The sequence below is a fragment of the Plecotus auritus genome (genome assembly GCF_963455305.1).
Source record: "Plecotus auritus genome assembly, chromosome: 7".
Taxonomy (NCBI): Eukaryota; Metazoa; Chordata; class Mammalia; order Chiroptera; family Vespertilionidae; genus Plecotus; species Plecotus auritus.
Genome location: NC_137774.1, coordinates 85,229,087 through 85,242,651, shown reverse-complemented (window position 1 = coordinate 85,242,651; position 13,565 = coordinate 85,229,087). Strand labels below are relative to the sequence as shown.

The 13,565-nt window shown below is 44.9% G+C and overlaps 1 protein-coding gene across 1 annotated transcript in view; it reads right to left on the bottom strand.

The window, feature by feature from the left end:
• Positions 1-13,565, bottom strand: part of TMC5 (transmembrane channel like 5) — a gene marked incomplete at its 5' end in the record, with an annotated part of 44,047 nt that overhangs the window by 6,792 nt on the left and 23,690 nt on the right. Inside the window, 6 exons of the mRNA XM_080681898.1 lie at positions 599-772; positions 2,622-2,755; positions 2,936-3,011; positions 8,178-8,273; positions 9,795-9,892; positions 10,891-10,969. Of these exons, the coding sequence (XP_080538024.1) occupies positions 599-772; positions 2,622-2,755; positions 2,936-3,011; positions 8,178-8,273; positions 9,795-9,892; positions 10,891-10,969 (657 nt within the window). The remainder of the gene's footprint in view (positions 1-598; positions 773-2,621; positions 2,756-2,935; positions 3,012-8,177; positions 8,274-9,794; positions 9,893-10,890; positions 10,970-13,565) is intronic.

Here is a 13,565-nt window from a genome sequence, read left to right as displayed (position 1 = left end):
AGCGGTTGAGCATTGACCTTGAACCAGGAGATCAAGGTTCAATTCCTGGTCAGGGCACATGCAGGGTCCCCAGTAGGGGGCATGCAGGAGGCAGCCAACCAATGATTCTCTCTCATCATTGAAGTTTCTATTTCTCTCTTCCTCTCCCTTCTCTCTAAAATCAATAAAAACATATTTAAAAAAAAACACCCAAAACTCAAGGGCAGCCCTGGCTGGTGTTGCTCAGTGGTTGGAGCACTGGCTCAAGCACCAAAGAGTCTTGGGTTCAATTTCTGGTCAAGGGCACGTACCTGAATTGCAGGTTCCATCCCCAGTCCTGGTAACAAGTGGGAGGCAACCAATCCATGTTGCCTCACATTGATCTCTCTTTCTCTCTCCCTCCCTTCTTCCCTTCTGCTCTCTCTAAAAAAATCAATGGAAAAAATAACCTTGGGTGAGGATTAACAAAAAACAGCAAACAAATAAACAAAACTCAGGGGCAGAGTCAGGATCATCCAGAACACTGAACTATTCTGTAGCCCTTTGTTTTCCCACCAGACATCCCTGTGGCTGTCCTCATGTTGTGTTAGTGAAGTGTTTGCCAAGGTGCCCCACTTACAGTACGATAAGGGTGAGGATGAAAAAGAAGTGCACACTGCCGATGAGGTTCCGATAGATCCAAACCACCCACAGGTAGCTGGGGCTTTTACTCAGGGTGTCGATCCAGCTGTAAATGGAGTGAATGAAGAAGGGCAGTCCTCTAAACGGGCCACAATCAGCTGAGGGTTTCAATCTGGTAAAACAAGGGACAGAAAAACACCTCTGGTGCGAGACTCTGGTCAAATATGAACTACAATCAGGCTGCCCTTTCTAGGCTCTGGAATCAGCAATTCTTGCCTGTTCTGCCCACACCTCCCTTCCAGAGGAAACCTCCTTCTCCCAGCCCCAGCTGGTATATTTCATACTCATGACCCACACTCTGAGGACCAGCGCTCAGATAGGAGTATCATCTGAGCCAACGGTAGTCAATTCACAGTAGCCTCTGTGGTACCCTGGCTCAAAGAAATGAACTGGGGCAACCAGATTCTCTTTCTTGGGGACCTGAATTCAGAAATAGGAAGAAGGGACCCTGTAATCTATGGAACCTGAAGGTGTGGCAGTGATGGCCATGTGCACTCAGTTGTTATGAACAAGCAGAAACTAGAGGGCAACAAGGAACTGGTTAGCAAGAAACACAACAGAGAGTAGCAAGGACATTGTGAAACAGAGTAGCCTGCTCTGAAGCCACTTGAATTGCCAATGGTTCCAGTTCCACATGTATCCTAAAAATCAACCCCTCCCTCCCCTCTTTCCTTCCTTCCTTCCTTCCTTCCTTCCTTCCTTCCTTCCTTCCTTCCTTCCTTCCTTCCTTCCTTCCCTCATTCATTCATCCATTCATTCTAGTTTTATTGCACTTGTACCCATCTCTGTGCTAGATACTTAGCCCTGGAGAATGCATAGTAAACAAAACAGACATGGTACCTGCCCTCGCAGATGTCTGTTCTAGCGGGAAAGATGGACAACCAATGAGCAAACAATTAAAGATTCAAACAAAGGCATTTCTGACTGTGAACTATGGAATGAAGAAAATAAATTGGCCTGGGAGAAAGTAGAGGTGGAACTGACAATAGACAAGGATGGTCCTGAAGGTCAGAATTTGGAGATGACTTTTGAGCCAAGAACCAGAGGATGGGAAGAGGGTCTCCAAGCAAAGGGGATGGGGGGAGCTCTTCAAATAGAGAACCCTACGCCATGTGGGGAGGAGCTCTCAGAGTCTCAGGAATGGAGCAAGAGCTGTGGGGCCAAAGGAGGAAGGAGCCAATATGGGTGAGGTTGGAGAAGTAGGAGAGAGCCTGATCAGACAGTGCCTTTCAGTTTATTTAGATGCAGTTCTGTCTCCAGGTGGAGGAACTGGCCTTTCTCCATTTTGCGGAAAGTGAGGAAGCTGAGCCAGTCATGAGGGTGGGCCCCTAACTCAGACTTATTCCCTCCCTTGGATGTAGTGTCTGTTGGTTAGCCAGGGAACCTGGGGTTAAACACTGCATTAAGCATGTCTCTTTACTCTGATGTTTTGACATCTGGGGCTCTACTGACCCCGGAGAGACTGCCATTCCCTGGGCTATCCTACAAACTCAGTCTTTCATGTTCAAACCAACCAATCCAGAGCCAACATTCCACCCTCTATCAAGCTCTCACACCTTGGGTCACTATTCTCCTTCCCCAATCACTCCAGGGCCAGATATCTGGCAACTCCAGATAACCCCAATACCCCAGAGCCCGCTGAAATCATTCAAACTAGCCAGTCCTTACCCTGCCTCACCATTCCTTCCCATGGAAGCCACAATAAAGGCTCTTGCCCACCTTTCCCCATTGCTCCTTCTGCCTCCTGAACTACACTGGTGCCTGCCCATGTGACTCCTCCATCCTTTGTGGTGGGTTGTGCCCCCTTTTGGGGGATCTGTGAGTATAACAAATTATCTTTTCAGTGGCAGTCACCTCCTGATCTGTCGGCCTCACCAAATCTGAATAATAATAAAACCTCCATTTTAAAACACCCACCCACCCCAGCTCTAAAACCTCATCTTAAGGCCGCCATCTCCTACCTCCAGATGGTGATGGCCAGGGTGCACAGGACCCCAGTGAAGGACGGGAAAAAGAGCAAGAAGATGAAGAAAGTCATCATCTGTGAGGCCCGCCAGGCTTTGCTCGGAGGCTGGAAATTCATCATCAGGCTGATCTGAAGAGAGAGAAGTGGCCACCTACCATCTGTGAGTAGGCCAGGGGGACCCCAGCCAGACACTGGCTTCCTGATAACCTTCTCAGCCCACCTCCACACCCTCCCACTCCTGATTCCAACCACCACTGGGTCACATGTGACTGAGCCAAGCTGATTGGTTCCAACTTCAGACTGACTCACATTTTTGACGTAAAACATGATGAAAAGAGTAATCATTTGGATAAAGGGCAGCAGAGGGCAGAAGAAGGTTCCAATCCTGTGAGGGAGAGAGCGTGAGTGTCAGAAATCAGGGGAGACATGCAGTGGGGGCATAAAGGGGTGTGGAGGGAACGGAAAGGGGGTGTTATGGTCTGTATCATGTCCCTCAAAAACTCAAATATTCGAGTTCTAACCCCAGTATTTCAGAATGTTACTGTATTTGGAGATAGGGCCTTACAGACACACAGAGGAAAGACCTTGTGAAGACACAGGGAAAAGATGGTCTTCTACAAGCCAAGGAGAGAGGCCTCAGAAGAAACCAACCCTGTGGACATCGGACACAGTGATCTTGGACTTCTAGCCTCAGGAACTATCCTATCTAATAAAGAGGGAATATGCTAATTGACCCTCACACTGTTGCAAAGATGGTGGTGCCCATAGTCAATAAGGAGGGAATATGCTAATTGACTGCCCCACCCTCAAAGATGGCAGCACCCACAGCCACAAGATGGTGGCGCCCAGTCCCCTCAGCCCCGCTGGGGTGGCAGGCGTGGCAAGGCGGCAGGCCCGGCCACGCTGCGCGCCTGCCTCCAGAGTCTTCCAGTCCCCTCAGCCCCCCAGCCCCCCAGGGCTGGCCCGAGGTGCAGGCAAGCCTCGGATGGCAGCTGCCCAGCTGCCCAGGGCTGCCCAAGGCTCAGGTAACCAGGGCTGGCTGAAGCTTGCTCTGCTGGCAGTGGCAGCAGCAGAGGTGTGATGGGGCATCGCCTTCCCCTGATCGCCAGGTCGCCTCCCACCCCTGAGGGCTCCCTGACTGTGAGAGGGGGCAGGCCAAGCTGAGGGACCCCCCACTCCAGTGCATGAATTTTCATGCACTGGGCCTCTAGTGAGGAAATAAATGTGTGTTGTTTAAGCCTCTGGTCTGGGTTTCTTTGTTATGACAGGCTAATAAACGAATACAGAGGGAGACTGCTTCCATCCCTACCAACCAGGCAAGTTCCTCCCACCATACCCAGGATCCACAGCTGTTCTCTTCCCAGCTCGGGAAAAGAGATTTTGCAGAGAACCCCACCCACACAGACACTAAGCCACCAGATGTCATGAGCAAGTGCTAACTGAGGTGCCCCAAATGTGAAACATGTCACCCTCCTCCCTTCATGGTACCCAGAAGGCCTGAGGTCCTGCAGGGACTGACATTAAACTACATTGAGTTACAAATGAGAAGGCACTCCCTCTTCAACAATCCTCCGTGCTCCGGAGCCCAAAAGAAGATCTCAGTTTGGAGCCAGAATTTTTTTAACTCATAACATGTGCCAACCTCCCATTTTGTTGAAAAAAAGGAGGAGGCTTTTGACTGGCTCTTAGCAGACAGCAGCATTTAGCTGGAATTTAATGACTGCTTGTGATGAGATTGATTTTATTTTCCAAGTTCCTCACAATTCTGTCAAATGACACTGGTTTTTCATTTTCTAATTGTAAAATGAAGACTCCTTTAAAAATATATTTAATGTATGTACTACTATATGTAATACTTTAAACAATAAAAAAAATTACATTTAAAAAAATGTATTTAAGCTTGCTTGGCCAGTGTTGCTCAGTGGTTGAGGGTCAATCTATGAACTAGGAGGTCATGGTTTGATTCCCAGTGAGGGCACATGTCTAGGTTGCAGGCTCAATCCCCAGTAGAGGGTGTGCAGGAAGCAGCCCATCAGTGATTCTCTCTCATCAATGATGTTTCAAGCTCTCTTCCCCTCTCCCTTCCTCTCTGAAATCAATAAAAATATTTTTTAATAATGTATTTAAGCTTAAAAAGGAAATATTAAAAAATAATATTAAGTAAAAAACAGTGCAGGTGATATGTGAATATGCCAATAATAGGCAGGCTGGTGTACAAAAAGACTGAAGTTTGGGAAACACTTTCCTCACCTTACCTCTACCAACATCCCTAACATCACTCAATTTTTTCATTATCTTCTTTTAAAGCTCATCATCAAAGGCAATATTCTCCTAAAACCCATGGAGGCTAAATCTATAATTGCCATTGAGAAAAGAAAAGATGTGTGTATTTTCAATTGTGCTTATTTATGAGTTATTAGCAAAAACCTAAAAGGCCCAGAAGTAATAATGGCCATCTCTGATTGTAACTTTCCCCTACTTATAAAACACTAGAGGCCCAGTGCATGAAATTCGTGCACTCGGGGTGGGGGGAATCCTTCAGCCCCCCACCAGTGCACTATTGGGGTGGGCGGGGTGCAGGAGGTTGGCCAGACGGGAAGGGACTGCGGGAGGGCTCCAGGGCATATCTGGCCCATCTCGCTTAGTCCCAACCGGCTGGACCCCAGCAGCAAGCTAACCTACCAGTTGGAGCATCTGCCCCCTGGTGGTCAGTGCGCATCATAGCGAGTGTTTGAGTGGCCTTAGCATATCATTAGCATATTATGTTTGATTGGTTGAATGGACAACCAGACACTTAGCATATTAGGCTTTTATTATATAGGATTTCTGAGTCAGGTACTCACTACACACTTAGTATGCTTCTCATTTAATTCTCACCTAAACCTGTGAAATAGGTACTATTATTATTATTATTTTTTAATTCTTTTTAAAAAAAATATTCTATTGATTTTTTACAGAGAGGAAGAGAGAGGGATAGAGAGTTAGAAACATCAATGAGAGAAACATCGATCAGCTGCCTCCTGCACACCCCCCACTAAGGATGTGCCTGCAACCAAGGTACATGCCCCTGACCAGAATCGAACCTGGGACCCTTCAGTCCGCAGGCCAACACTCTATCCACTGAGCAAAACCGGCCAGGGCAGTACTATTATTGTAACAGGCAGTTAGACAGACAGGAGCAGAGTAGGACAGGTGCTGAAGGTCACCAGGGTGCAAAGCTTGGGGTGCCTAGCAATGGACAATTGTAGGGTGGAATCTTGCCTCCAGGGTGACTTTTCCTCCCCTTTTATATTACTAGTCATGAGGTTTAGACCCCCTGACCTTTCATATTGCTAGTCATGTGGTAGACCCCCTTAGAGGAGGAACAAGGTGCTGGAGAATACACGCCCTTGCACCGGCGCTCCCTTAAGCATTAAGCCCAACAGGTAACATCTAGGCCTCAGCTGTGTTTCAGCCCCAGGCCCAGAAAAGCAGCAAAGCCAGGCATTGCTCACTTAGGCCAGCTGCATTGAATAATGACCCCCTGTATTGGCGCTGACCAGTCAGTGGAGACCACAACCCTGGAAAGCTGATGAATATTCTATTGAGATCCTCTTCTGGGACCTTCCCTTAAAAGCCCTTAGGACAGAGGACCCAGCCTTCTCTGGAACAAGGCTCTCTCTGGAACATGTGGGAGCCTTTCCACATTTAAATTCCTGCTTTCTTTCTCTTCAGTTCCAAGGGCCTTTCTTTTGCCTCTGTAAATTGTTTCCTGAGCCCACAGAGGGCCAGTTGGCTCACTTCTTCTACAGCTCACATCTCTCTCTGTGATTTTCTAAATAAACTTTTGCTTGTATGTGAGTCTTGGCTCTGAATTCCTTCTTAGCCAGAACTCAAATACAGTACCAAGGTTGCTGAACCAAACTCCAATCTCAGGCAATATTCTGAACATTATCACTCCCATTGACAGATTAGAAAACTGTTTAGAGAGAGTTTAATTAACTTGCCCAAAGGCACCCCGTTGGTTGACATAATGTGGGTGAAAGGCTTTTATAAGCTGTCCAGTTGCCAAGGGGTAACCTGCAATGTGCAAATACATCAACTAAACCACATAAAGAAAAAGTCCTCACTACCTCTAAAAAGAAATTCATTGACAATTAGTGAGCTATTTGAAGATAGCTAAATCACCCAGGGCAACTTTAAAGAGTCAGAAAATAAATCAATTTACAATTGGATGGCATATTGAAGATTGCAAAGTAGTTTCCATATATTATCTGACTCAATCCTGAACACAATTCAAAGGCAGCTATTATTATGTGAATTTTATTTTTATTTATTTTTACTTTAGTTAACCCTGACCCGAGAATATTTTTCCATTGACTCTTTTTTCAGAGAGAGTGGAAGGGAGGTGGAGACATGGAGAGAGAAACATCGATGTGAGGGAGACACATAAATTGGTTGCCCTCTGCACGTGCCCTGACCAGGACTGGGAATTGAGCCTGTAACTGAGGTACGTACCCTTGACCAGAATCGAACCTGGGACTCTTCAGATAGGGCTGACGCTCTATCCACTGAGCCAAACTGGCTAGAGCTATTATGTGCATTTTACAGATGAGGAGACAGGCTCAGAGAAGCTCAGTGACCTCAGTGAGGAGCAGAGCCAGCCCCAGTTTCCAAGTTTCTTTGTTATGGCAGCCTAATAAACTAATACAGGGAGAACCTGCTTCTAATTCCAAATCCCCTACTTTCAAATTAGCAAAATTTGATACACCATACAGAATTCTGGCCTTAATAACATCACATTAAAATAAATAAAAATAGTCACTGGCTATTGGTTTGAGTTTCTAGGTGAGCTTGTTAAATATTTGATGCAACTAGCTGGCTAGTCTCAAAAGACACATGCGCACCCACCAGCACACATGCACATACAGAGCTGCTAAGACAGGCCACAAACCCCCAAGGCTACAGAGGCCCCATCCGGTGTTACTACATCAGTCAGTGTAGCAGACCAGGAATAAGAAATAAACAGCCCTCCTGCCTTTATTTTCCCACTTCTATTGAAACATCAATCAATGCAAAGTAACAGTTTCTACCATAAGAAAACGAATACCAGAAGGGCAATAAGAAATGGCAAGTCCATGTTGGGAAGACAATAGCGAGGTGGGGACTATGGCAAATTGGAGGGGGTCAGCCCAGCTCAAGACCCAGCTAACTGTTACCATAATGGGAGATGGGAAGAAGCCAGAAATTTTAAATTTTATGTGAAACCTCCTGATATTTAAATATTGATGGCTATTTCCAATTTTTAGAAAAACCACTGTGTGAGATAAGCAAAACACACCTGCAGGCTAGATACGGCCTGGGGCCTCCAGGTTGGGATTCCTGTTCTACTGTAATTCTTGCCAGAAGTCCTCATAAAGGAAAAGGGACCTAAGTTCATGGTTCTCAGACTGGCTAGACTTGGTATCCCCCGTGCAGTTTTAGAAACAACAGATTCTGGGACTTGCCACCAAGCTCGGAGTCCACAGTCAGACAGGAACCACTCGGCACAATGAAGATTCTCAAAACTTACCACACCAGCGTTTGTGCGTAGATCAGTTCTAGGACGTTCCTGGCAATGTCAAACTCCTGTAAGCCAAGGCTTGTGATAAACTGCATCCCAATGATTCTGTGAAAACATGCCGAGTTTAGCACCCAAAACCAGCAACTCCCTCCTTCAAAAGATCCCCCATCATCAGCAAAGGAGACCCTCACCAGTTTGGAATAAATTCATAAGTCCCCTTATAAACTTTTGAGAAGTTCCAAGTACAAGCATGTTTTTGAAGAAATAATCAAAGGAACCGAGGGAAGATGGAATTGACACAAGGCATTCAAATGGGTGTGGGGGTGTGAGGTACAGCTAAAGTAGTTAAAAAATTATAGAGAACATTTGTTACCTTATTATTTAAATTATCCCACCTATTATCTTGTTTATACAACTGTTCTCTTGTTAAGCCTTTTTTTTATGACCAAATAAACTCAGTCCCTCCCAACCCAAACAAATTGAAATTTTTTTCCCATTTTGATTACTGTGGTCGAATTAATGGTCTTTCCCTGCTCCCAAATCCACAAGGAAGGAACTAAGGTCTGCATTTATGCTGAGGAAACTTGAGACCACTTTTATTTCTTCACACAGAAGAGTTGCCAAGAAGAATTGCTGTCAAAATTACCCCTTAAAACTTCTCACCTTTATGTCCATACCCCAGACAGAGGCTGTAATAAAAGTTAGTTTGGGAAGACTGAGTATGAAATTTTGTCATTCAACCTACCCACTGAGGAGAGAATTGGCATTGTATCATGCCACCTTATTACTGCGGCAGCTTGTAGAAATATGGAAATGTCTCTAAGGAATGAGATATTCATGATATTATTTAAAAATAAATGAATAAATAAATAAATAAATACATAAATAAATAATAGGGACTACATGTGGGCTAATAATGATGACACTGCCTTGATTCTGTACATCTTGGTTCTAAAATAAAAATTAGTACCTTAACTAAATCCAATTAAATGAATCATGAGATAAATTTATATGTACTGGCATGGAAAGGTGCCAGAGCATTGTGATTAGATTAACAAAAGCAACCCCATTTTTGTACATCTATATATATAAAAGCCTAATATGCAAAGTGTCCCCTTGGGGGTTCGACCGACCGGGAGTTTGATCGCTTGCTATGATGTGTGCTGACCATCAGGGGGTGGTGCAGAACGAAGGAAGGCCCCAGCCAGCAGCCGCTAGGGACCCTACTTATGCACAAGTTTCGTGCACTGGGTCTCTAGTACACATATAAAGCAGTACATGCCTAGAAAAATCTGGAAGAATATACACTAGAATATTAAAATGATTTGTGGTGAATAAGATCTCAAATGGCTCTCCGTTTTTGTGTTTTATTCTAGAACATTTTTTTTTTTTTAAAGAGAAAGTTGGAAAGGGCCAACTGAACCAAAAGAACTTTGACAACAGGACTATCAGGCCAAGGTGAAAGTTCAGTTAATTCAGAAGAAAACAATATCCCAAAGGACAATAGGCAGATTTAGAACAATGCACTCTTAGAGAACGTGAAGGGCCCACACTTCTTGCTCAGTAGAGGCAATGACTCCAGTTACAACCCTAGGTACTAATCACCCAAGGCAGACAAATATTTACCTCCTCAGGAACTCCCCCAGGAAGGAATCAGCTAGAGAGAACACAAAATCCATCAGAAGGAGCCGGTAGATTTCTTGGCCAATCAGCGTTTCCCAACACTGAAAGGCAAACAAAAGTCAGGCTGTGGGAAGGGGCTGTTGCCTCCGCTCAATTTCTATCTGTTCCTGGCACCCTGTACTCATGAGGGCATGGCTGGTGGCTCAGTCTGATGGAGTTCTGAGTGCCCAGAAAAGCAGACCCACTCTTGGTAGAAATGCATCATTAGACCGAGTTTGTTTTCAGGGTATTTATTCCTTTTCTATGATGCTTCTTCCTTCATTAAGGCTTGCCCTCCACGTGCATCCAAACTTTCCCTTCTCACTCTCTCTCCTTTAAACACTTGTCGTTCCTGTCCCCTATGCCTTCTGGATCTCATTTCTCCCCCAGGGATAATCAGCGTCTTCAGGAGAGCAGGAGGAACCAATGGCTAATAATGCCTCCACTCCTTTTGTTCATTAACCTTATGAAAAATCAATTAACATCCGCTGGATTAAGAAAGTAGCCTAGAGCAGTGGTCGGCAAACTCATTAGTCAACAGAGCCAAATATCAACAGTACAACGATTGAAATTTCTTTTGAGAGCCAAATTTTTTAAACTTAAACTTCTTCTAACGCCACTTCTTCAAAATAGACTCGCCCCGGCCGTGGTATTTTGTGGAAGAGCCACACTCAAAGAGCTGCAGGTGGCTCGCGAGCCGCGGTTTGCCGACCACTGGCCTAGAGGTATATGTAGCCAGCTAGCACAAACTGGAAGGTTGAATCAATGAAACTGGCAGTCAGTTAACGCTGCAGGAAGTTAGTACAATGAGCTGATGGACTGAGTAAGAGCTTTCAGATTTGGCTGAATGAGGAGAGGGAAGTTTTGGAGACACAACCCAAGGATGGGTGGGTGGATGGATGAATGGATAAATGGGTAAATGAATGGACAGATAGAAGAATAAGATATTTGCTCTAATATCATGAGCAGAAACTCTTGAGGAACTTGAGAAACTCACTTCCTCTCTGGTGGTCACAGACTAAGAAACCAAAGTTAAGGCAGAACAGCATGGAAAGCTCACCTCTTCACCAGCCAGGGCCACATTGTTGAGCCAATAGTAACAAAGAATTCCAATGATTGATATTTTCAAAAAGATGTTTCTGAATAATAGAAGAGAAAACAACCACCATTACTGTCTATGGCAGTCATTAGTGCTGTTCTCCAATATTTCCTTTTGGGCACAAAGTAGGATAAAAATTCTTGCCCCACTGTGGTTGAGTGGGGCTACGTATCTAGTTCTGACAAATGAGTTGTGAGCAAAAGTGATGTGTGTTACTTTATGTCACTTCTTGGTTGGAGCATTTAAAAGCCAGTGAGACCCTCCCCACCACCCACCCCAGGAACTTACTATCTTTCCTCTGGAATGGTCATCAGCAATATTTGAGATGATTGTTGCTCTCTCAGCCTGGATCCCTGAATGACTGACATGAGCACAAAACCCTGCCAATCCACAATGGGCATGTAGCATGAACAAGAAATAAACCTTTGCTTTTTTAAACTACTGAGATTTGGGTCACAGGAGATGTTTGTTATCACAGCATAACCTAATTTATTCTGACTGATACACCCTCTTTTGGTGCATCTCACAATCTGATTTCACTTTTCATTATAATGGTAATCTATTCATTGGGTGCTACCATAGACAGTACACTGTGTTAAGCACTTTATTAAAGCATCCCTCTTAATATGTACAACTCTATCATCAAGTAGATAGCATTTTATGCCTATCTTTCCAATGAGGGAACTGAAGCTCAGAGAGAGAAAATAACTTGCCCAAGGTCACACAGCTTATTAGGGACATGAAAAAGATTCAAAGAGGACTATCAGATTTCACAGCCTCAGTTCTTAAACTCAGGTATTTAAGTCAATACCTGCTGGTTTTAATAGGGCTTCAGGATTGGTGTGCTAGGAATCATGTGTTACTAGATGTGCCGTGCTCAGCATGGGCAGGGGTGAACCTGATGCGGCGGGGTGGGGGTGGGGGGGCGGTGAAGGATTAAAGAAGACAGACAAGAGAATAAAGCTGGGGCTAGGTGGGATGCTGCTCTCGGATGGAGAGACAGTGCCATGGCCTGTAAGCTGAGTCTTTATTTTATAGTCAGATCCCACGAGGCAAAGCAAGGGCGTGGTCAAGATGTTTACAATGTTCTCGAGGGTTTCGAATCTACTCAATTACATGCACCTGAACTCGATCAAGCTTTGTTTTGGCAGCACTTGCTGCACCTCCCACAGCCTACCTCACTTAGCCACCTGGGACCACAGGTTCAGAACACAAGGTCAAGCTTACAACTATAGCCTTTGGCTGTAATTGTGCTGGGAGGGCTTTGCCCTCCAAGCTGGGACTTGCAGGTGGCTTTGCCACGAGAGGACCGTGCCCTCTCATTAGTCCAAGGCTTGAACCTGTCCAAACGCTGTAGCCACTCTCCACAACTAGACCAGTAGTTCTCCAAGTGTGGTCTCCAGATCATCATCATCATCATCATCATCATCATCATCATCATCATCTGTGAACTTGTTAGAGGGACAAATATTCAGGGTTCATCCCAGACCTACGGAATCAGAAACTCTGGGAGTGGGGCCTAGCAATCCCTGCAGGTAATTCTGCTGCACAATGAAGGTTGAAAACCATTGTGCTAGATCCATTGTGAGGGAAGGGAACTGGATCTGTCTTTTTAAATGCCAGATTCCCAACCTCTTGTCCATTGCCAAGCCCTACTATGACCCTCAATATCTTATAGATTAATGCCTTAGTATACTGTGATATTGTGAGTTATAAGAAATACTTATTTGGTCTTTGGCCCCGTTTCTGGCACAGAGCTCCTAAAAACCCTTCCTTGGAATTTTTTAAGTGAGGAGAGTGATAAAAAGTGTCTTTTGTTTGGTAAGGAGGGGCTTTTGGAAATATCTAGAAGGTTGGAACTTTCAGTCTCACCTCCCCGACCTCTGGGGAGGGAAGAGGGGCTAGAAGTCGAATCAATGGCTAATGACCGATGAACTAATCAATTATGCCTATGTGGTGAAGCTCCTTAAAACCCGAAGGACGGGGTTTGGGGAGCTTCTGAACTGGTGAACATGTGAAATTGCTGGGAGAATGATGAGCCTGGAGAGGGCATGGACGTTCCTGACCTTCCCCATTCCTTGCCCTGTGCATTTCTTCCACTTGGCTGTTCCTGAGTTCTACCCTTTTATAATGAACCAGTGATCTAGTAAGTAAATGTTTCTCTGAGTTCTGTGAGCTGCTCTAATCTAATCTGATGCAGGGGGTGGGGTGGGAACCTCCAACCCATAGCTGGTAAATCAGAATCGCAAGCTACAACCTAGATTTGCAATTGGCATCTTGTAAGACTGTGTCCTTAACCTGTGTAATATCCAGGTAGATAGTTCAGAATTGAGTCGAATTGTTGGACACCCAGCTGGTGTCAGAGAACTGCTTGGTGGTGTGGGGGAAAACCCATTAGAATTGGTGGCAGAACTTTATATATACTGCAGCGTCGCTCCACATTAAACATGAAAACACACTCTTCTAAGCAAAGAAAAGTTTATCTTAGATAGAAAGATTGTGTATTTCTGAGCTTTCCCATTTTCTTTTCACGTAGAAGAGATGGCGAATGTTCTGTGAAACAACACAAATGGCTAATGTATATTAAGAGACAATTCACCTCTCTAGTGATCAGAAAATGAAGATTAAATAGCAAA